The sequence below is a fragment of the Charadrius vociferus genome, unplaced genomic scaffold (assembly GCF_000708025.1).
Source record: "Charadrius vociferus isolate BGI_N301 unplaced genomic scaffold, ASM70802v2 scaffold174, whole genome shotgun sequence".
Taxonomy (NCBI): Eukaryota; Metazoa; Chordata; class Aves; order Charadriiformes; family Charadriidae; genus Charadrius; species Charadrius vociferus.
The window spans coordinates 1,638,277-1,662,784 of NW_009648441.1; the positions used below are offsets into that span (position 1 = coordinate 1,638,277).

A 24,508-nucleotide genomic window follows, 5' to 3' on the forward strand; every position below is an offset into this window, starting at 1 on the left:
GTTATATTTAATTTTTTTTTTTTTTTTTTTAATTAAAGCAGTTGGTATAGCTGAAATAATTTTTCTTTTGCGTGGCTTTTAAGTGTGTGATGTGTTTTATAAGAAATGTACTCCTCAGTTCCCATCGTTCATCTTAGTCCACTAGGGTTAACTATTGGTCTCTGGGGAACTGTCATCCCAACAGAAGTTAAAATTGATTCAGTCCACGTTTGGCCTCATGCGTGACTGAAATCTGGACAACTCCTCAATGCAGTGATAGATCTCTGGGACTTGGGCAGTGTCATTGCTTCAGACAAGAACTGAGCTGGAGAGGGGTGCCTGTAGCCTGTGTACTCTCAGGACCTGAGAGTTTTAACGATGTAAATCTAATATGTGATAAAATATACGAAAACCAAGTAATTAAGTGAAAGAGGAAAAAAAAATCAAATACCACATCTAGAAATGGGTTATGCTTCCAGCAGGAACTTTTATCCTCACTTCCCACTTCAGTAATAGTGGGGGAGTCAGAATGGTTACTATGGTTTTATAAACAACAACCCATCCTCTCCATTCAGTAGCAACTACAATAGAAACCATAGATCTGCCTTGCGTGTTGTGAAAGACACCTGAAATACTGTGGTTCTGAATGCTGTTGAAAACAAGCAGAGCATAGTAGAGCATGCAGGCCATGGGGACACTGGCACAACTCTCTAAAAGGTTCTTGTAAACAAGTAAATGGGGCTGCACAGCTGGTATCTGCAGATGGGGGATAATGCTGCATGTAGTGTCCAGGCTGAGCAGCCACAATGAATGTAGGAAGTCTGATCTTCAGTATTTAATCCACGAGCTCAGGGTTATACGATGAGGGGCTTTCTGTGTTTCTGAACAAGTGGGTAGAGTTGCCTGCTTTATGATTCAGTTATAATTGTCCACTAAGAGGGCAAACTTTGACTGTTCTTTTGCCCTGGAATATAGTTTGGTTGGTTTAAAATTACATTTTTATTTCCTGACTTTGAAATGTTTGTGTTATGTGAGTGACTTACGATTAGTAAATATGTGTAATCTTAACCCTTCATAAATTTTTTTTTTTATTAGGTATTAGTTTGTTAGGACATTTCAGGTGAAGAGCTGAGTTCAGTGAGCCACAGGTCAAAGTTTAGTCTCAGCTCCTTTTTTTCTGGCTCAGTGTTTCTCGTTTGCTCATTTGAAAATTCATGTATGTAGATCAGTTTTTCCTTAATATTGATAGGTTGCAAAAATAATTTCCCTATAATTACTTTGAACTCTAAAATGTCTGGATTTTATTTTTGTTTTAGAGATTTGCACTATTGGGCAAAACACTGTGGATATAGTTTCTTAATGGAAGGGTTTTTGAGTTCCTAGGAGCTATTTTTGAAAACACAGTTTTGCTTCACAGTTTCATAGGAATAGATCATGAAAATCCTATAGCGTTACATGTGGTGCTGACTCCTGTGCATGAAGAGCAAATAGTAATACTATGATCAAGATGGAAAAAAAAGGCAAAAAAATACTGTGCAAACTCTATCAGGTTCTTGCAGGTTTGGTTTGTTGGATTGTTTTTTTCTTTTTTTTTTTTTGAATAGTAGCGTATAGGTTTTTTTTTAAATTAATTAATTTATTTAAAAATGTAATTGGAGGCAAGGAAAGGAGGAGATCTGTAATACAGAGCGCTGGATGCAGTTAAAAGGTTGCTTCCTTTGCACCTTTCTCCTTTTTGCCTGTCTTTGAAGGGAAGTACTTGTGAGAACACCAAGATAAGTTTCTGATAATCCACCAACAAACTAAAAATACACCACCTAAAGATGGCAGAGTTTGAAGTGATGGTTGATTATGGCCACTAGTGATAAACGTTATTTTTGTTCCTGCTGTAAGAGCTTCTGTCAAAGAGCTGCTTGAAACTCTTTTTTTTGGCAATGAAGAATAGTACATAATCACATCGTTTAACATGGTATACATAGCCCAAAATATAGATTAGGTTCAGTTGGGCTAGCATGACTTGTTTTTTATAACACTATCTGCGGCGAGAATCTTTAGAAAGAATTGCTAAATTCTGCTATTGCTGTTGGAGGGACACTGGTATGAATTGACTTGAGACCTCATGTAGACTGTTCTCTATCTTTTCTTACTTAACTACTGCAGTTAATTTCATGCAGATTTAGTTGAAAACAAAGTAGATGTCCAGGTATGCTTCACTGTGTGTGTAATGCAGTAGATAAAACATCCTACAAAAACTAGTGTTCTGATGGCTATGCATTGTGAAACATGAAAATATGAATTCATAGATCATGTATCATACTGCATAACATGGAGAACCTGTCTAGATAGTAGGATTCCCAATTATTAAGCATGAGCTGTAGTTCTATTACAGCTCAGTGTAATATGATTTGTATCATCACCCAAAAGTTGAAAGCAGGGAGTACTTGCAAATTATTGAGAAGCATTTTAACAGAATGCAGCACATCTTAAAAACTCTTTTCTACAGTGAGCTGCATTAAATCTAAAAGGTTGATACCTTTCCCTTCAAAACTGTGACAATTAAGGACAGTTTTTTGTGGACAGTCTATCACAAATCAGTAACATTTCAGTTGGTTTTACAAGTGTGACCTTCTGTAGCTTAGGAGCCTGGCTTTCCTTTACCTTTGCGTAATTTTGGATGTTGTGGCAGCATCAGCTTCCTGCTGTTGACTAACCTTTAGATTAGAAGCTTGGAACTGAATTTAAAGCTTCATGATCTCTGGGTAATGAGTAGTGTTTAGTCAGCATATGTTCATCTTTGTGTGCATGCCCATGGTTTACAGGAAGGATGTAAAGGGAGGTCTGACAGGGTTGGGGTAGGAACAAAGTCTGGACCTGATTCAGTGGTAAGTACAAGCACACGAGGATTTAATGGTCTAGCTTACCTGCAGTGATATAGCACCTATGCATTATTTAGCATGAACGTGCAAAGGTGAGTGCTTCCTAAGCAAGTGTTGTGGGTAGATGTGCAGGAAGGAAGGGAGGTTTTAATACCAAGCAAATTAAAGGAGAAGGAGTAAATACAGCCCTATATGAATATTTTTGCATCTGATTTTACTTCTACAATACTCAATCCAATTTAGTCATTCTGAGATTTCTCTGTACCAGTTGTATAACTTGGATCTCTTTCAGACTGTAGTGAGAGATGTAATTGCAGTACCTGTAAGCACACCAGAGTTGGTTTTCCTCTAGCTTGCTTGGGCTACCTGCCCGAGTAAGTAAATACAAGGTGGACTTGCATGGCTGAGGCTGCTGTGTGTAGTGGTACAACATCAGTGCTTCTGTTAGTTTACTAACTAGATTAAAGGTAATTCAAGCTTTATATACGCTGCAGCTGCACCTGAATGGTCATGTAGGCATACTCCAACCCACAGTAAGGAGTGTCAAGAAAAGATGACCCTGTTGGCCATGTTCCAGTTCAGAGAGAGTCTTCATCCTGATCTTTTGGAGCTTGATCTTCTAGTAGTTGCTACCATGGTGAAACAGCTAGAGCATCCAGCTTCAGCTGCACTGAGATTTCATGTTAGATGCCACTCTCGCAATCATTGAGGCTAGCATTTTTGGAAATCTCTGATAGTACCTCAAATTTCTTGGGTTTAGTGAGTCTGATGAAGGTACTATATATAAGACTAACTAGAGGATTTCTTTTATCTCTAGCTTAGAAAGTAAATAGCAATTAGTTTGAACTTTCTTAACTAAGAAATAAGAAGGGCAGCTTTAATTTTTAATAGCTTCATTTTGAAGCATATTCTTTAAAATTTCCGTCCCCTGGCTATGCAGTGTTTTCAGTGATATTTTTGATTTCTGACCTTTAAAACAGCGACTTTCATTTCTTGCTTCTCTTGCATAATTCTTAGATGTATCTGAGGCTTGGAAGGGCACAGCAAATCCTGTTTTCAGTCTTTTCAGCCCCACGTAGGCTACTCAGGGTTTTTCAGCAAGCTGCAGTACTGCTGCAGGCAGGTAACCTCCCTCTGGCACTGGCAAGGCATTTCTGATGGCTGAAATATTTCAGCAATGCTGAACAATGTTAAAAATACCTAAGACAGAATAGTTTGCAGATTCCTTCAGGTTCTCTGAATTCCTTTCTGCAGGTTATAATATAGTGCAGATTTCGTTTTAAAAAAAAATTGCTGCTCAACACTTGTTTCTTTTAAAATGGTTTTGCTTTCTTCAGTTGTCTTCATCATTCTGAACAACAGTTCTAAAATGCTGAATATAATCCTTGAGTTAATTTAGATCAAACAAGGAAGTGGTTGTAAAAGAAGTTTAAAAACAATTGCTTAATGTATATTAACTGCTCAGATGCTACAGGATGAGCACCGAAAAAAAAGTCCTTGCTTTTTTTCAAATAGGAGATACAACTTTAGTGTTAACCAATTCAATCATCACTCAGCAGTACCTGTAGAAGTTATTTGTCCCAGGGCCAATTTCACGTGTAGAATTAGGGTAAATAATGAAAAATGAACTAATGTAAAACATCAGCAAGCATATTAGTAGTTTTGTAAGATCTCTAACTAAAAAGTTACCAGCCTAATCACTGAATATATAACTAGTACTCACTTGGAAATACTTTCATCTACTGGACATTGGCTTTGACCCGAGTTCTCTTAAAGCACAAATTTTACAGCTGTACTTCTTTTTTCCTGCAGTAATGCCAGATGGAGTAGAAATAGCCTGGGTATTTGAACCATAGAAGCTAGAAGTATTTATTTGGTCATATCTGCGTGGGCTTTCACAACTTTTTATGTAAACAGTAGATTTGTGTATGAGAGGAAGCTCAGCTTGCGCTACTCTAGAGCACTCTGCAGAGTCGCGTGGCTGAGCAGTTTCATTGTTTTGAATGACATTATCAGAATTTCTCTAATCTTAAATGGTATCGTTATTTGTTTGTGGACACGTATAGAATGGGCCTTTCCATAAACTGACAGGACAAATACACGCCTGTTTCCTGTATCAGTAGCTGATGCATATTTAATGCTGAGCATCCTTTCAAGATTGAAAGTGGATAGAAATAGTCAGTGCTGAATAATTGTAGATAACCTCCAACCCCGTTGCAGTTCAGAAGGTGATGAGCAGCTTTAAAAAATTGGTTACTTGCAGAAATACCTCATTTGTTGTTCAGATGGCTATTAGCTATTCAAATTTGAAAGTCATGGTTGTACTTTACAGTATACCTTGATAGTTTCCAAGTCCTGTGCAGATAGTATCTGTAAGTTTCCAAGTTGCTGAAGGACAAGAATGAGACAAATACCTAGGTTCATAGCTGACATGAATGCTAGCTTCCTTAGGTCTAGTAAGTAAATGTTGATTTATTGCTTGCTTTGCAGAGAGCTTGCTGTGTCTTGTGGTAATGTGTAAATGTTGTTTGCAAAATCACATGTCATATCATGACCTTAATCATGCTAACATCGCTTGTTAATTGTTCATCTCCAAGCTTGGGCATAAATGCTGTTTGACTAGAGCCTGATTTTGCACTGATTGTAAATAAATATAACAATACTGTCATATAGCATATAGCATTGCTTTCATTAAAGATTGATTTATATGCTATGATGTTTTTTCTTTTTTCTGCACAGATGATCGTGTGGTTGGAGAAAATGCTAGATAAAATAATCAGCATTTTCATAATATTTTTGCTAGTGATAGGAACCCTTCTGCTAGCCCTGCTCCTTACTGCAAAGGTACAGTGTGCTAAGGAATGTAATCATAGAGTTCGTTTTTAAATACTGAGTGAAAGTTACTGATATTTATGCAAAATTGTGTAGCTTAAAGAATTTTTTTTTTAAAACTTAGCAGCTAAATGCTCTGTAGTTGAACTTGTTACCATTCCAAGACTACTTATATATGAAAATCTATATATTTATATTTAATTGTATTTATATGTTTATTTACATATATGACAAAACTAATGTATAGACATTTGGAAATACGAAATTTATTCTAGTAAGAGAATTACTAGCTTATATATTACAGAAACATTTGTTTTGCATGCTGTTACATTTTTCTGGTCAACGGCAGAGCCACTTAGAATTTTTTCTTTCTAACTCGCCTTGCATCAGAAACATACTTGCAAAATGCTTAAGGTGTATTTGTCAATTTGTTTGTGTAATTGCCTGTAATAACCTCATGGTATCCTGTTCTGAGTTTAAATGTGCTGAGATTCACAATCACATGTTCTCTGAAATTAATTTTTTGGTTTGTGGTTGGGGTTTGTTTTTTTTCTCACCAGAAGAGGTCACTCATGTCCTTTTTTTCTTTTTTTTTTTTAATGGAGCTGTGTTCCTACTTGAAACAGTCAATGGAGATTGAGTGTTTGACTTGAATACAGTTACGGAACAAAAATCAGTGGGTTCTGATGTCAGTCTCCGTTTTCCAAAATGTAGGCTTACATAGGGTTGTACTTGAAAGCTTTAAAAGTTGTGGATACGTTCCTGTCTAAAGCTGCCTTATATTCATAAAATGAACATTAAGATAATTATAAAAGGTGTGTTTTATCATTTTTACTGAAGAATTAATTTGGTGAGGCGCTTCATAGTCTTAGTTGGCCATGTTAGAGCTGAGCATTCATTAATTTTTACACTTCTTTGATCCGTGGCTTAAAAAGGTATATCTGAAACTGCTTTGTATTTTAGTACTTCCCTTGACAGCACTGCTGTATTGTTAGAATTTTTTCCACTGATGAGATAAGGTTTAGATTTCCATTTGCTATTACTAGTCACACAGTATATGACCAAAATTGTCAGAACAGACTGATTGTTGTATTGATGATTATTGTATTATATTGATAAGGTTTAAATTTCCATTTGCTATTACTAGTCACACAGCGTGTGACCAAAATTGTCAGAACAGACTGATGATTGTTGTATTGACTGCTTTTTTGGGTTAATGGCACTTCATTCTTCATAATGGGTTGTCTGCGTTGGAAGAATTATTCTTTAAATGTACAAACTGGTCACGCACACAGCCCCTTCACACACACCCCCAAAAAAACCCAAAGCCTCTCTTTAGTTTGCATTACATAACATTTCTCCTCTCTATATTTAATTTAGGTACATCAAGAGAGCGTTCACATGATTCAAGTCACAAGCAGCTTGATCAATGAGACAGTAGCCAGTCACCCAGAATGGGCAAAGTAAGAATGCTGAAGTTAAGCGAATAGTATAGGGTGGATGAATAATCTTCCAGGTGCTCTTATGCATAGTTTTTAATTTAAAAAATCCCTTAGATGAAGAGAAATGGGAGTGACTGTTGCAGGCAGATGTAAAAGCTAAACGCTCAGGGAGCATTAGTGGTTATGTGACAGTGAAGACTATTAATGTGGTATCTTATTTGAGGACTGGTTGGACTTCGGTGGAGAAGGACAGCTGTATAAACTTCTCTAATTACAGTTTTGGAGAAAAACTTGCGTAGTGCAGAGAATAAAGAGGTCAATATTCTTTTCCCTTTTACCTGTAAAAGAAAAGTAATGGCAAAGAATGCTCTCTGTAGAAGGTTGTGAGATGAGAGCTGAATTATCTTTTTCAGTGTGGAGAGCTGGCTGTAGAATGCCTTTGAGGGAATAGAAGTTGAAGGAAATGTTTTTGGAGTGAATTGAAAAAGAGTTCGAGGGTGGGAAGAATGGTGGATGGGGAGAGTTTGGTGTGAATCAGTTGGGAAGGGCTGTTCCTATTAAGAGTAGATGTGTATAGTTTACGCAATGGGAAGTTTGTCAGATACGGTCTGTGTAATGATTAGAGCAAGCACCAAGGCAAACATTAAGGGGGAGAGAAGATTTTGAGAGAAATGCATAACAATGGCACACTAGTGAGCAAAGAAGTGATAGCATGAACAGCAGAGGGGGAATAGGTAAGACTGAGGAGTGTGATTTTTATTTTTTTTTTTGAGGGGAGGATGTTCCAGTTTGCTTTCATTCTGCTTCAGCTTAACAGACATTGAGTAAAGGTGAGTCCAGGCACTTAACAGGAAAAAGGAATTGTCTCCTGGACAAGAACAGTTGACTTTTCATGGGCACTTCATAAACAGAAGTGATGATGGCTTAAGGGGATTAAAAGAAAGCGCATGTTGTATTATAAAACCTAGAGAAATTTTAAAAAACAGAACTAAAATGATATAGTTAATAAATGCTATACTAATAGATGTGCTTTAGCAATACTTCAATAATCGTGATCAAGAGAACAGGAAGCACTTAAAAATGTGTTTGTTTATTCCTTCGTGGCATCTCTTGTGTTGTTTGGCCTTTCCATTTTGCTGTAAGATGGAAATAAGTAGTACTAATGAAAATGGAAATTTGACTGTCAGAAGCATAGTCACATAATGAAAATACTGGAGTATTAGTTGAGTAATTAGCAGAATTTTAGCTAAAATTTTTACTTCCAGTGTTTGCATCCAAATTTGAAGCGTCCAAAATATCTTTCAATTCTTTAGGAGTAAGTATATCTCTTGTCAAATCCATCAAGCTTCACTAGCTTTCAGAGCTTGATGCTCACATTACGTTTAGAGATGAGTGACTGAAATGTCATGGAATTCCAACGCAGAACATTTCTGAAGGGTTATACAGACAGAAGAGCTTCCATGTTGATCTTCAGTCAGGTGAACAAATGCAGCAGTTTTATCTCCTGAATGCTTTCTTGTTTTGGAAGGGCTCCAACATATGCCGTGGAATCAAAATGTGGAAAGAGAATGTAGAGAATGTGTGCCTTGTATTTACAAGTGTTGGAGTGTTGGCAATGTAATAGGCTCCTTTGCTTGAAAGTGACATGAATCCCCAAAGAAATTTGTGAGCAGATAATTTGCTGGGGACTTAGAAATAACTGGTGCCCAAAACTGTTGTTCCATCTGGCTGCTTTTTCAGGGAAGCTATGTTAACAGTTTACATTCAGTTTGTAGTTCAGAAGGTTGTCTTTGCAGCTAGACAGGACTGCTTTGTATAGTATTTTCAGAAAACTAGAACACTAAGAAAATTTCTAGGAATGTAATGTGAATAGCACACATACAGATTGAAGAGCAGATCTCTCTTGAAAAAGTTGAGATACCAATTTAACTAAGGGCTTCAGGAACCTTAGAGAATCCCAAATGCAATCATGTGCCCTAGATTTAGTTGTGCTTTGCTTATGAGAAAGTCTGTTCCTTGATATGTAGAAGGAAATATTCTAGTTATAGTAAGATTATATGTATTTAGTCTTAACTGTTTGTTGTTATTTCAAAATGTTAATTTGTGATGTGTTTCATGTATAATGAAGTGGGTAAAATACGTAGCAGTTAACTTTGTTTTCCTTCTTATAAAAAACCTAGCTGGCTTCCAGAAGCACAGGTTATTCAGAAGGCACTCAATTCAGCGGCTAATAATGTATACCAATATGGCCGAGAATGGATTACACATAAGGTAAGAGTGAGCTTCCTCGCCTTTTTTTAATGTTTTAATTTCTTGTATTTCATAAAAGTAAAAAGAAATAAAAAGATTTTTGTCGGTGATTCTTTTCTTTGTGGTTGACCATTTTGTTGACAGATCTATTCTTTCCACTCTCTAGTTAGTGAGTTGAAAGAAGGGTGGGAGTGATTTCGGTAGTCTTTTCTGCTCAGAGAAATATTTATTTTTAAGACCTGAAAAATCTGTCATCGTTTTAATAAGATTACCGGTGAAAATACATCAAATAGATGAGTATTTTTTTTCATCTGGCTTTAGCTGTCCAATTGTAGGGAATGTAGACTTCTCCCCCACCCCTATCAGTATTCTAACTTATATGTGGGCTGGGTGTGGTAGATTGGATTTTTTCAAAATTATAATTTATTTATTTAAGCTAACTTTCTTCAGGAGAATTTGTCTGGATTGTTATCTATATGTTTTGATATCTAGCACACATCTCAAATTATTTGAAGTATTTACTAAAGATGATCAAGGATTTTGGATTAAGCATTTTAGGAACGGCATTGGTTTTTCAGTGCAGAAAGAAGTCCTCAGCTTAGTGCAGCAGAACATTTTTTACAGACAAAATCTTCATGTTGTGAACCATGTTGTGAACCAGTATGTATTCCATACTGATACTCAGCTTTTCTAATAATTTAGGTTTGAGCCATGCCTTTACTGACAATCTTATGTGATTCATCTATCTTGGAGCTCATCAGTAGATTTTTTCCTGTATAATAAAAGGTTTTTATATGTTTTAGCTCCACAAGATTTTAGGAGAAAAAGTGAATAACACCGCTGTGATTGAAAAACAAGTGCTAGAGCTCTGGGACAGGCTTTATCACTCTTGGTTTGTGAAGGTGAGTAACTTATTTAAGTGGTATTTATATAAACTATTAGTATGTAGAGGTAATTATGCTAAGTATGCATTTCTGAGAAAGATTAGCAAAAAGTTAGAATGCTGGGTAAAGGTCATAATAATAGAAAGTTGGTAAAATTTTCAAGTGTATAAGATAGATCATTCTACAGTCACAGTTTGAGTACAGCCAGAACTATGTCCTTCACTTAAGTAGTTATGTGTCTTTATGTATGTCATTTAATTTGCACTTTGCTCACTTTTTATCGTTCGTAATTCATAGTTCAGAGGTTTCTGTTGAATTTTCGTGATTTTGAGGGTTTAGGAAAAGGAAGTTTGTATTCTGCGTGATTTGTGTAACTTTTATTAATTTAAAATTTTGGGAAAGAAATTATCCTTTCACTAAGTTTCTTACAATGCATTTTTGCTAACTGTACTAGCCTTCCTGTAATGGGTTCTGCACACTGAATCTTGAAAAGGTCATAAGAGTTAAAACATTTTCATGCCACCATTTTTCATGCTATGCTTGCCTTTTAAGGGAAAAAGCAAGCAATTCATTAGCCATGGTGCAATGGAAATATAAAAATCCAGAGGTCATATCCCTGAAATACTTCTCCATATTTAAATAATTGTAGTTATAGTATATTAGCACTTTTCTTTATGCAGTTGTTTTTAAAGTACCTCTAAAATTCTAAGAAGATCTCTATACCAAAAGAAGTAAGAGTTTCAGTATAGTAAACAAAATAGTAGGGGAAAGAATCAGCTTTTTTTTTTTGGACAAGATAATGCTGTGGAACAACGTGTGGAGAGATAACATGACGCTGTTGAGGAGTATGGAATCACTGAGAAGAAATTAAAGCTGTATCTACAATGGATTTTGCTGGCCTTATGCACTTGGGAGTGTTCAGTGTTAAATGCTTGACCAAGAAAAGTACCTACTTTTGATACAGTTATACTGATAAACCTGTTGCTTTTACTAATATAAGCTGTGTGTCAGATGGTCCATGGCACCGTATCGTTCAGCCGGGCTCTGTGTCACTACGTGTGCTGTAGGAGTACTTTGTTGCTGCAGTGTGCGGCACAGGTTGTGTCTTTGTTCGCCGCCTTACGTGAATTCTTTCCTGCAGCTGTTATTGGAGGGAGTACTACGAGGCCTCTTTCATGTAAATACTCTTCTGGTAGAGTAAGAAACAGCTTTCCTAGCAATCAAAATGGCAGAGAGGAACGCACTGATGCTCGCTGCCTACAATCTTGAAGTCTGTTCCCCTGGCTGCTGTTTGCGTAGCAGAGACCTTCTGTTACCATTGACATTCTAGGCTGCAACCGATTATCTGTGGGCTGCAGGTAGCTCCTTCAGAATCTACATCTAATCTTGCCCCTCCTATTGCACTCTGTATCCATGTAAATGTCTCACCTGAGTGCTTTCTGCCTGGCTGTTTCCTTCTGTAATATTGCAATAGCCTTGCATGGTCTTTCAGTATATCTGAAAACTGGTAAACTAGATGATAGTGCAGTGTGGAGGACATCTCTACCATATCTAACTCTCAGTACAGCTTTCAAGCTTCCCACTATTTCAGCTGTATGAGCACAATAATTACACTTTGTTTTGAGGCCTGCGTAGTGTTGCTGTAGTCTGTAGGTGACTGAGGAACCTAGGCTCAGGTGATACTCTTCTGTGAAAGCTGTAGAATTCAGGAAGAATTGTCAATGAAATGTCGATTCTCAGAAAGATTCAGTTAATGGCTGAAGATTGGTAGATAGCAAATGGTGTATATTTTAAAAGGTCATAGAGGTGTTGTGATAGATCAGTTACCATTGCATCTGTGTACCAAATGAAGTGAAATAGTAACAGAGTAATAACCCACTTGGAAGATGATGGCATAACTCTGCAGTCACGATGTTTTGCAGACAAGAGTCTCTTCTTCCTAGTCCATTCAGGTGTGGTTTTTTTTTTTTTTTTTTTAAGAGCTAGTGAATTTGTTGAAGAGGAACCAGTTGACAATTTCTTGGAATCCTTTATTTATTAATACCTGAGGCCTTAGGTGCTACAGCAGTATAGTCGCTCAATAACAATGAACGTGAAATGTGTATTAATAACAAAGTTATAAAATTTGCAAATGATACCTAATTCTGCTGGTTAATTTTGAGAGCTGTCTTTGAAAGTAGATCTAGGTGAACAGAAAATAGGTTCTTGATACAGTTTACAAATGCAGAAGGCCTGTTGGAGGGAGATTTTTGACTACTCACATATTTCTGCTCTAAATAAACTACAAGCTCAGAAGAAAGATCTCTGTGTTGCTCTGGATTGTTAAAGAGTGTTGCTAATTGTGTATCATCAAGTGTAACAATGCATCTAGGGAGAATTATTAATAAGCAGAAAATGTAATGCTCTTGGGGAAATCAGTGCAGGGACACCAGTTGAAAAACTACCTGCCATGTATGCCAGGAAAGATGCTGTCGTTTTGAATGTGTTCTGGTGAGGTTAAAAGTTTTTGGAATATTCTAACGGAGGTAATGGGACACTTATATAAACACCAGAGTTGAGAACTTTAGAAGTCTCTTGTTATTAAAGATTAGGATAAGATCTGTTGTAGTCAATGGGTTTGCTTAGACTTGCTTGCAGTAGAATTTTGGCATCCTTCTCTGAAACACTTGTCACAGTCCCAGACTGAGTCAAATAGTCTCATGCTAGATGGTGTGATTCAGTTGGACAATAGGCAACTTCCTAATTAGGGTGAAGCCACTTAAGGAACTAGCTGTTGTGGTTATGGCCATTTCCTGTTTTGCTGTGTTGGAGTTACAAAGCTGTGTAGTCAGAAGAAATCATAGAATCAGAGAATCATAGAATGGTTTAGGTTGGAAATGACCTTGAAGAGCATCGAGTTCCAACCTCCCTGCCATGGGCAGGGACACCTCCCACTAGACCAGGTTGCCCAAGGCCACGTCCAGCCTGGCCTTGAACACCTCCAGGGATGGGGCCTCAACAACCTCTCTGGGCAACCTGTTCCAGTGCCTCACCACCCTCAAAGTGAAAAACTTCCTAATGTTTAATCTAAACCTGCCCTCTTCCAGTTTATATCCATTCCCCCTCATCCTGTCACTACATGCTGTAGTAAAAAGTCCTTCCCCAGCTCTCCTGTAGGCCCCCTTTAGGTACTGGAAGGCCACAATAAGATCTCCCCGGAGCCTTCTCTTCTCCAGGCTGAACAGCCCCAACTCTCTCAGCCTCTCCTCATAGGAGAGGTGCTCCAGCCCTCGGATCATCCTTGTGGCTCTCCTCTGGACACGCTCCAGCAGGTCCTCCATGCTTCCAGTTTAGCTTTTAGCTTTTGCATGACTGAATGTTGCCAGTGGAGAGGTAGACACTGATTGTGAGAAAACTACTTGTTTTGGCTTCTGCTTGTATTTTCCATTGTGGGTTGTACTGGGAGAAATTGTATGTTGTAAACAGTAAATTACGTAGGCGGTGGCTAAAATCATTACCTCTTGTGTGCTTTCATAAAGAGCAAGATAGATACTATTGTATCGGTCAAACAGTAAAGCTAATGTTTAACTGAGGTGAATCGGTACAATATACAGAACTGTAATTATATGGGATAAGTAACAATGGTTTTCTGCCAGATTTCAATTTTTCCAGTGTACAGAATACTTAACAGCTATTTTTGAGGATGCCAATTAAAGCAGCTTTCAGTAGATACATGTTGGATCTATTCCTTGTTAAGAAAACACTAATCTTTGGCTTTCTCCTATCTGTAAGCAATTCAAATGTCTGTTTTTTTTATGTCTTTGTCTCTCTTTTTAAGAATATAACACATTCTGGAAGACACAAAGGACACAAATGGCACATAAACCGTCAAAACAGCTGGCTTGGTGATATTCTGGACTGGCAAGATGTTGCATCATTTGTTCATGATAACATTGAAACATTTCTTTCGGTATGTATTTTTTGCCCTTATTACCAAATTGGTCTCATTTTTAACTGATAACAATTCCTCCTTGGACTACCACTAAGGTTATAGATTCAAGTACATGGAAAATATAGCAACACTGTTAATGTTACTTAAAATTACCTAAGCAATTACTGTAAGCCTACTTAGGATATAACCATGCTACAAACAGAACTGGTCGTGGTGAAGAAGCTTTCCTAATGTCAGCATCTTCGTTAATACTAGCTCCCCAGACTTTTTGCGAGAGAGATTCTTAATGTAGGATCACGTGTGTCACCTGCAAGTTGGTTTTAAATGCTTTATTTTATGTAGTCTTTTCTTCATAAAAAAGGGAGAAATTTGTCTAGGTTATAATTGAGGAAACTATTGACCAAAAGGTTGTGAAAACAATTTTTTTTAAATTTTTTTTGTAGTCTTACTTTTTTTTTTCCCCTTGAATTATTATTCATTCGGTTGAAAGCAGCTTATTTCTCTCTTCTTTTATGAAAGTTCTGTGGAGAATGAAATTAATATTTTACACTATGTGAATTCCTGAATTAATGCACTGGACCTTTCACCTCATGGGTAGAAAAAGAAAAAGCATTGAAAGCAATCCCAACTGAAGCAACTACATTTCTCTAAAAAACTGATGTTAAGTCTGAAATGCTTAATATACAGAGTCAACCCCTAATATAGTTCATCTTTGACTTAAGCTATTGTCACAAACACATCTTCAGGTTACTATTTATCCATTTTGGAAGAATATTATTTATACCTAACTCGCAGCATAATGTTTCCGTGGATGCAATTAAAGCTAGTATTTGCCTTGAGACAGTTCTTGGTTTAGACTGATGGGCATGTGTGCTTTTTCTGTCTTCCCTCAACTGCTGCTTAAATTGTTACAGTTTCTATCATAGAAGAAGATGTGAGTCAAGAACAAGTTGAGAGAAACTTTATTGCAGTGAACCTTTTTTCGGTTAATAGTGAAATTTGCTTAATTCTTTCTCAACGTTGACCATATATGCTTGAGGCAGAGTTATGAAAATGCACAATGTATCATTTAAAATCAATATGAAGTTTCCTTCAAGGCAGGAGGGAGATGAGGAGAAAAACTACATAGTAAGTGCTAGCCATGTCATATTACAGCATTGCTGCACAGTGCTCAGAAACCATGATAAGTCTGCTTCAGTAAACTAAATAGGCTAGAATAATGCAGGAAATAGTGTAAAGAGAATGAATATTTAAGGCTGAAATACATTAATACTAAAATTTTCATCTAGCTAGCATGCTTTGCTTTACTTCTAAAATCTGGTTTAGAAGTTCAGGAAAAAAAGTGCCAGCAGTTGACTTGTTTTCCTGTTTATTTCCATGAACTCATTACTCATCAGCTGTGGGGAAACACCTGTCCTTTTTCTCCATACACTCACGTCCTTGCAGACAGACTGTAAACCAGTCAGCGTAGTATATAGCTTTAAATCCTGATTTCACATCCTTACTGGGCAGCATTTTCTTTGCTGGCTTGCTCATCCACAGTGCATTGCATAAATATTACTGACACCAATATTTCAAACGAAAATTCATGAAAATCTGATTTCTGTGCTTGTGTAGGTCATTAAAACTTGGAGATGATGAAAATAAGAATAGGATACCATGGAAGCTTACTGTATTTGGGATTTACGTTTTTATCAGAGCATGAAAATCTTTCTCTTGGTATTTTGAAGAGGAATAATGAGTTATTAGAATGCATACTGAATTGGGAAGATGAATATTTTGCATTATGTGGGTGCTTTTGAGGGGGGTTGGTTTGTGGGTTTCTTTTTCCTTTTGGGTGGATTTTGTTTGTATTGGGTTTGTGGGGTTTTTTGGCCTTTTTTTCGTGTTTTGTGGGACTTTGGATGGGATTTTTTTTTTTTTGGTTGAGTATGTTGTGTATGGTGGGGATTGAAGGGGTGGTGGTGGCGGGGTTTAAATAGGTTAGCTGTATTTCAAAACTGTAGGATGTTTCTGCAGTCAGTCACGGAGGGGATCTGCTCAGGAGCTGTCCTGACCTGCAGTGGAGTGGCAGATCTCAGCACACAGTGGGTTTCCTGAGGTAGGAGGGTGCCAGGGCAATGGAGAGACCTGACAGGAGCTGGCAGCTCTTGTGGGAGATGGTGGCGAGGCCTGGGCATTGCCAGGGCAGCTGCAGCACCCCACACACCTATAAAAAGCACCCTGAGGAGCACAAGCGACCAGGGGTGCTGTGACCAGAGCAGGCAAACACAGTGTGGCACATCAGCCACAGCCCAGTGCGACAGCTTGTGTGGAAGGGCATGCAGGAAGGATGTAGTCACCCTACCAGCTCAAGGGGTGAGTTCAGTTGGTGGTCATCACCTTCTTGGAAGAAGTTTAGCTATGGTATCCACTTGGCGGAAAGCCATGTCCTCTGCACTCGCCAGAACACAGCTCCCATGAAAACATGCAGCTATCCAGATTGAGGGCTGCAGGCAGTGCCAGAGCCTTTCGCTGGTAATGGATGGCAGTAGTGACAACAGATGTGTGAGGTGTGACCAGGTGGACAATCTGCTCAGCCTGGTGGCAGAGCTACGAGAGGAAGTAGAAAGATTAAGGATCATCAGGGAGTCTGGGAAAGAGGTAGATTGATGGAACCATACTCTGCCCTCCCTGAGACAGAAATGGGAACAGCCACCAGAATAAACCCAAGATCAAAGGGATCCTGTATTTTCTCCCTGCCAGGCTGAAAACAGTAGCTTAAAGGAAAGGAGTGAATGGAGGCAAGACCATGCTTGGGGGTGGCAGGCAAACACCCACCTTGCCTTCCCCAGTGCCTCTGTACAACAGGTACAAGGCTCTGGATGTGGAAGGCCAGCCAATGGATGATGATGTGGATGACGGTCTATCTACACCAGAGGTGCTGCCAAGGTCAGAAAGGCCTACCCCCTGTATCACAACCACCTCCACAAGGAAGAAAAGACGGCTTATAGTAGTAGGTGACTCCCTTCTGAGGGGAACATAGGGTCCAATATGCCAGACAGACCCTCCTCTTAGGGAAGGATGCTGCAACGTATAGTCCAAAGGGGATCAAAGGAAACTTCAGGGCCTTGAAACAATTGGTAGGGGAATCTGAGGCACAGGTCGTTTCTTCCTCTCTCCTTCCAGTTGCAGGCAGCAACATTGGAAGAACCAGACTGGCCTGATCTATTAATACACATCACCACCACATTTTCAAGGTTTTCGGTAATGGCATAGCCTACATGGCACCAGGCTTACTGGCATCAGATGGGGTTCACCTTTCTCAAAGGGGCAAGAGGGTCTTTGGTTACAAGCTAGGGGGGCTCATTGACAGAGCTTTAAACTAGGCTTGAAGAGGGAGGGGGATAGTATCAGGCGTGCGTGTGGCAAGCTGTGGGATGACATCCAAGGTTAGAGGGACGGTATGCTAGTGAGGGCTCTCAGCCTGTTGATCTGAGACATAATGGCTACAGTGCAGCACACTTGAAGTCTTACAGAGATGAGCCAGGGGCTCCTAAGGTAATAGGAGCCAACAAGGCAACACCAGTGAAATACCCCAAAGCAATTAAGGGGTGTTCCTCTAAGAAGGTGACACGGCCAACAGCCCAGCTGAAGTGCCTCTACACCAATGCACACAGCATGGGCAACAAACAGGAGGAGCTGGAAGCCACCGTGCTGCTAGAAAGCTATGACCTAGTTGCCATTTCTGAAACTTGTTGTGATTAATCCGATGACTGGAGTGTGACTATTGACGGCTACAGGCTGTTCAGAAGGGACAGGCAAGGAAGGAGGGGCGGAGGCATTGCCCTCTAAATCAAGAAATGGATAGTGTGTGAAGAGCTCTCTGAAGAATAGCCATGAGCAGGTTGAAATCCTATGGGTAAGAATAAGAGACTGAGGCAACAAAGGGAACCTTGTGGTTGGTGGCTACTACAGGCCACCTGATCAAGGTGAGCCTATTGACGAAGCCTTCTTACTCCAGCTGCAGGAGGCGTTGTGCTCAAAGGCTCTTGTCCTGCTGGGGGACTTCAGCCACCCCGACGTCTGCTGCAAAAGTAGCATGGCAAGCTGTAGGCAGTCCAGGAGACTCCTGGAGTGCATTGTGGATAACTTCTAAAGCCAGTTAATAGACAGCCCTATCAGAGGACATATGATGCTGGACCTGATGGTCACCGGTGCAAGTGAGCTAATTGGTGACATCAAGACTGGAGGCAGCCTGGGCTTAAGTGATCATGCACTGGTGGAGTTCGCAGTCCTGAGGGATCAGGTGAAGGGTAAAGTCAGGACCCTGAATTTCAGGAAAGCAAACTGCCAGCTCTTCAAGGAGTTAGTCAATAGGAGCCCTTGGGAAGCTGCTCTCGGGGACAAGGGAACAGGCAGAACTGGTAGATCTTCCAGGATGCTTTCCATAGAGCGCAAGAGCTCTCAATCCCCAGGTGTAAGAAATCAGGAAAGGAAGGTGAGAGACTAGCATGGCTGAAGGGCAAGAAGGAGATGCACAGGCAGCAGAAGCAGGGACAGGTGCCCTGGGAAGAGTATAGGGATGCTGTCTGGTTGTGGGGATGGTGTCAGGAAAGCAAAGGCACAGCTGGAGCTGAACATGGCAAGGTATGCAAAGAATAATAATAAGGGCTTCCTCGGGTATGTCAGCCTGAATAGGAAGGTGAAAGAAAGCATACCCTCCCTGATGAGCAAAACTGGCAAACTGGTAACAATGGATGAGGAGAAGGCTGAGGTACTCAACAACTTTTTTGCCTCAGTCTTCACTGGCAGTCTCTCTACCAACACCTTTCGAGTGGATGGGCAGCAAAGCAGGGACTGAGGGAGCAAAGTCCCTCCCACTGTAAGAGAAGATCAGATTCGTGACCACCTGAGGAACCTGAACATACAGAAGTCTATTGGACCTGATGAGATGCATCACAGAGTCCTGAGGGAATTGGCTGATAGGCTTCACAGCATAAGGGCATGGACCTGTTGGAGCAGATCCAGAGGAGGGCTACGAAGATCATCAGAGGGATGGAGCACCTCTCCTGTGAGGACAGGCTGAGACAGTTGGAGTTGTTCAGCCTGGAGAAGGCTTCGGGGAGACCTTATTGCGGCCTTCTAGTACTTAAAGGGGGTTTATAAGTAAGATGGGGACAAACTTTTTAGCAGGGCAGTTGCAATAGGACAAGACAATGGCTTTAAACTTTTAGACAAGATAGAAGGAAGAAATTTTTTACAATGGGGGTGGTGCAGGTCACTCGGAGAGGTGGTAGATGCACCATTCCTGGAAACATTCAAGGCCAGGTTGGATGGGGCTCTGAGAAACCTGATGTAGTGGAAGGTGTTCCTGCTCATTGCAGGGGGGGTGGACTTTGCAGGGGATGACCTTTAAAAGTCCCTTCCAACCCAAACTATTCTATGATTTTATGCATTTGGACACTTGAAATCGATGCTAACCTGCAATTCTTAAGAATATAGCAAGACACGGTACAGTCCCAAAACTGCTCTGACAGTTTTTTAAAACACAAACCATTTAAAGACAATGAGATAACTGTAAAGAAGTGTGTGCGTGTGTGTATATGCAGCTATAGGGAGATTTCATCCATCTTTGGAAAAGAATAAGATTACACTGCTTTTACATAATAAATGCTTACGCATAGATAGAGGCTTTCTGAAATATTTCAGAGTAGTACAGATGAGCTCTGAAAATACAGCTCTTTGACAGTGTCATATTGCAATCACAAGCAGATAAGCTCTTTTCCATTGATGGAAATCATAGGGAAGCGTTCATCCTCTTTAGTAAGAGAAGGAGCATTTGTTGTCAGAAAAACATTAAAAGAAGACAGATGAAAGTGTTTCACTTCAGGCTTTTCCTGTAGTGGAAGAAACTTTCATATGAGATTTGAAAGCATATAATTAAAACACTGGTATAACTGTGCTGGGGAGTTCCTGGCATTCATTTAGTTTATAACAATATGCAGCAATTCAGTACTTTAACTATGGGTATCAGATAAAGCACAGAAGACTTCTGTACCCCCCTCAAAATGTGCTATTCATTATAGCAGTTGTACTTAGCTCTAGTTTGATGTAGACAGACCTTAATTATTTTAAAGTAATTCACTCTATAAACATGTAAATTGCCTGAAGATTTAATATGAAGATAAGCTTTTCCAAATCATCAGTTTGCTTTTTTCTCAAAGCTTTGGTGTTAGGAGCACTGTTGCCTTTCAGCTTCAGATTCTTCCAGTATTCTGTAAAAGCAGTAGTGTTACAAACCAGTTTATCCAGTGATGTGTTTTCAAAGTGGGGTTTATTTCACCCTATTCTTAGTTTGGGGAGAGAACTGGAATGCATCCTCATTAATGCCTTGAATTTTGCACCCTGCGCTCCATTCTAACATAGTTTTTCAGTTGAATGAAATATGCAGGACTATTAAGATTTAATTTCTGAATCGTAAAAAAGCCTCGTTCCTTCTCCACTCACCTGCTTTTTCATTCATACCCTGTTCCTCCATGTCTCGAAGCCTTGAAACCTTGAAAAAGTAAATTGCAGCTGACTAGATCTGTGAATGATCACTCAGAACTCCTTTGATGGTATATGAGACATTGCTAATGTCTCCTTAAATTGATCTTTTTGCTTCTTGCACGAGAATATTCATCATTACACCAGCAGCCGGTATCTCATTCAGAGATTTCCTAGACAGGAAGACAGAAGACCTTACATTAAGATGTACACAGCAAGCATCAGCTCAGTTAGGTTTTTCTCGTCTGTACCTCTAGCATGACTGATCTGTGTGTTCCTAATCAAGTCAGTTTCTCAAATACATCACTGAGTTACCACGTATCCTAATGTTTTCTCTGACCCTGAGAATCCCCTGGCTTCCAGAAGTTTGTTGACTTGAAGTTCTCAGCAAATAACTTGTTTTGCTGAAGTGCCTTTTAAACCTTGCTTTCGGGTGTTGGCCAGTTTAAGTGGCCAATGAGACACCTTAGATGGCTAAGAGCATTAAATGCAATTTTGATTTCTTGCCTGTGACGGATTGGAAAGGCACAGCAACTGATGCTGATGGTGACATATCACAGTGTGATGCATAAGGGAGTTCTGAATTCTTTCCAGCTTCATAGCTTTTTTTGAAACACTGATCTCTTAAGGCTACTTACGAAGCAGTGTTTTGGGGAAAGAGGTGTGTTCTTCGGTTATTTAATAACAGTAATATTAAAAGTATCATTATTGTATAAGTATTCACACTTTGTGTTTTGGAGAACTGTTCTCAGCTGGCAAAGTATTATAAATTGTTTATGCATAGTAACTGAGACTAACTCAGCTGTTCTATGCTCTCGGTATCAAATGGCATTATGAACTCTTAGGTGTAGGTACAAGTTTTTTTGATTTTGTGACAGTTAGTGAAGTATTTGAGCACTTTCTGATCCTGTATCCAGTAATGATTAATGGCTACTATGTCTGTCTTCTCATCCTAGTGATGAGAAGTGTATGTCTTGAAATTTTAATGGTACATATGCATAAAGAGGAACTTACTCTGCAGCTGGAGATGAGTCCTAAAAGATGCGCTTGCTTTTGTAAGACATACCAAAGCTGAAGGGAAGGCACTATCCACACTTACTCTAAAGCAAATGCTTGTGATAACTAGTTTCACAGTTCCGATCAATGACTCTACCTAACAAGGGTGTTCTTCTAGGATAACCATTCCCGATATTGATTGAACCATCTGATGACTGCGTTCAGACTAACTGCAGTTGTATATTCCAGGTTATCAGCTCCTTAAGCTAAGGCTTCTAGGGACAGTGTTAAACAAATACAACCTATACTGGAGGAACATACTATTTTGAAGGAAACTTTCCCAGCCCCCACCAGATGTACGGTCCCTTGTGGCAGATGGAACAAGCCTCTCTCCTTCTGAACTGCTCACCAATATCAGCTCAGCTGATGTGTTGCACGTGCCGGTGTGCAAGGGAGGGAAATAACAATTGCTGTGACTAGTATTTAGAAGACTGATAAGTCAAACCAGTTTTAATCTTTAAAACAAAATGTTGCTAGACCAACTTTCATTAACAGCACACTTTGTGCTAATGGTTTGTTTATCCGGTTATATTAGTACAAAAGAAGGTATGGCTTTTTCTTTGTAACCTTGCTGCTTCTGTATGTTTGAATCACTTTGGCCAATACATTCTCACTGTATTCCTTCTGAATGAAATATTTGTGATGACACTACTGTACATTGCATTTAGGATGCCTCCATGTGCTGTGCCGTGCCATGCCTTTATGTCCTTAGTGTCTTATGAAGTTGCTGCCGTATTCAGATTGCTGTGTCTGCATCCATACATAAACTAATTTGGCTGTAGTGGGTATTCTATGTTTAAAGACACGTCTCAAAACTACTGTTTACTATCTGTAACTAATAAGCAATCAGTTCCCCAAGCCAGTAAAAATTTAATAGATTGTCTGGCATTGGTTTATTTATTTTCTGTAATTGTGTGACTGATGCGTCCATCCCTACCCAAAATCACAACTTGACTAGTTGTCTGCAGATATTATAAGAATTATGCATCTCATTAACATAAAATATTTCTAAAACAAATTTATTAAAGTAGTAATTGTTCTTCATGTTTTACCATTTCTCCTTTTGAAAAGATGAGTTTTCTCTCCCAAGACAAGATCTGCTTTCAGTTGATGGTGATGTTAATCACAATAAACAAGTGTCACTGCATCTAGATTTTTTGCAGTTTTACATAATGAAATAATTTTGAGCATTGGGAGAAAAATTCTAGAACCTTGTAACCATCTACCTAGGAACTTGTCTTTGGTAAAGCGGACGTTTTCACTTGGTATTACCTGCTGTAATTTAGGAGTGAAGGAAGATGATTTCTTTTTTTTTTTAAAGTCTTCTTTGTATGGCTTGATGGAGATGAGTCACTCTGTAAGCAGTTCTCTGTTCTAGCTAATACCATCCGGTGCCTGACTTTGTCTTTGCTTCCCACTCCTTTTCCAGATCCTGGAGTCTCTGTGGATAGTGATGAGTCGCAATGTGAGCCTCTTATTTACTACAGTTACAACATTAGTGACAATCCTCTTCCATAGTGGGACAGCTCTTCTCAATTTTGTGCTTTCAGTGGTAAGTAGTATGTCATTGGTTTACGTGGTCCCTTTTACTGAAGAAACCTAATTGCACATGTTGTAGCAATGAAAAATCAAACCTAAAGCATTGAAAATATCTTCTAACCTTATCTAATACCAAAATTCTTTTAAGGTTTTGCAACTTTAAAATCTGTTGTTTGGGGGGCATTCTAGGCAAAGGGCAAGGCTTGTGTAACTTCCACATCTAGGAGCTGGCAGTCTTCCTGCCATTCTATTAATGGAAAATTCTTGTTTCTGGCCTTGAAGATACTGAGCTGTAACTTGTGATATCCTGTAAAACTACTGAAATCTAAAGGCATGTCCTTACAACCATATCCTTAAACAAGCCGATGCTCTCGGAAGAGGGGAGGAATTGTTACAGGGAAACGTAAGCAAAAGTATTTATTTCACAAGGATTCCTTCATGTTCCCCTTTTTTAATGATGTGTCTTCAGCAAATATGTATGAAGGGGTTATTGTGTTGTTTTTATTTAACCTCTGTGAGCTCTTAATTGCAGAATGCTTCCTATGAGAAGTTAATTCTTATTAATATTATAGCCTATACTAAGTAGTAGTCTCTGAAACCTTTCTATTAAAGGTGGGGTTTTTTAAAGGATGTATTAATTTTTAGTGTATTATGTGAGGTAGATGTTTATAGTTTCTTTTGTTTCTAAATGCCACGGCTGTGTGGAGTAATTTATAATGGTAGACGTAACTTCTTTCTTCTCATTTGCTGTGACAGCTATTACTTAAAATAAAAATCTCCTGAAACAACCTGTAATAGCTGGAACAGAGCTGAAAGCTTGTGATCATCTTGATCTCAGACAATGGCCTGGGACTTTTCCCTGTTTTAACTAAACAAATACTGATCTTGGAAGCTTGACCAAAAACTGTGTCCTGGGTTTTGGTTCAGGATTCAGAAACATTTGTTAGAAAGCGAAGTGTTTTGCCAGTTTAACTTCATTGCCTTCATTGATACTTGCTCAGGAGGAAGGTCCTTGTAGGCAAAGCTGCAAAATTGAAATAATGTTTAACAGCATTTCAAGGCAGCTGTGTGGGTTCTCTTCAAAATTTAAGAAAGAACAGTTCACAGTGAGACTTAATGGAATGGTTGTCTTAAATCGAAGAAAATCACTGCCGCTTAATTTTGTTGTTCTCTAGTTATCTTTGAGATGGT

The 24,508-nt window shown here is 39.0% G+C and overlaps 1 protein-coding gene across 1 annotated transcript in view; it reads left to right on the forward strand.

The window, feature by feature from the left end:
* The window catches only part of TMEM245 (transmembrane protein 245), a 71,759-nt gene that overhangs the window by 17,775 nt on the left and 29,476 nt on the right, over positions 1 to 24,508 (forward strand). Inside the window, exons 8-13 of the mRNA XM_009885452.1 lie at positions 5,595 to 5,699; positions 7,068 to 7,150; positions 9,310 to 9,400; positions 10,183 to 10,281; positions 14,081 to 14,212; positions 23,208 to 23,330. Coding sequence (XP_009883754.1) covers positions 5,595 to 5,699; positions 7,068 to 7,150; positions 9,310 to 9,400; positions 10,183 to 10,281; positions 14,081 to 14,212; positions 23,208 to 23,330 — 633 coding nt within the window. The remainder of the gene's footprint in view (positions 1 to 5,594; positions 5,700 to 7,067; positions 7,151 to 9,309; positions 9,401 to 10,182; positions 10,282 to 14,080; positions 14,213 to 23,207; positions 23,331 to 24,508) is intronic.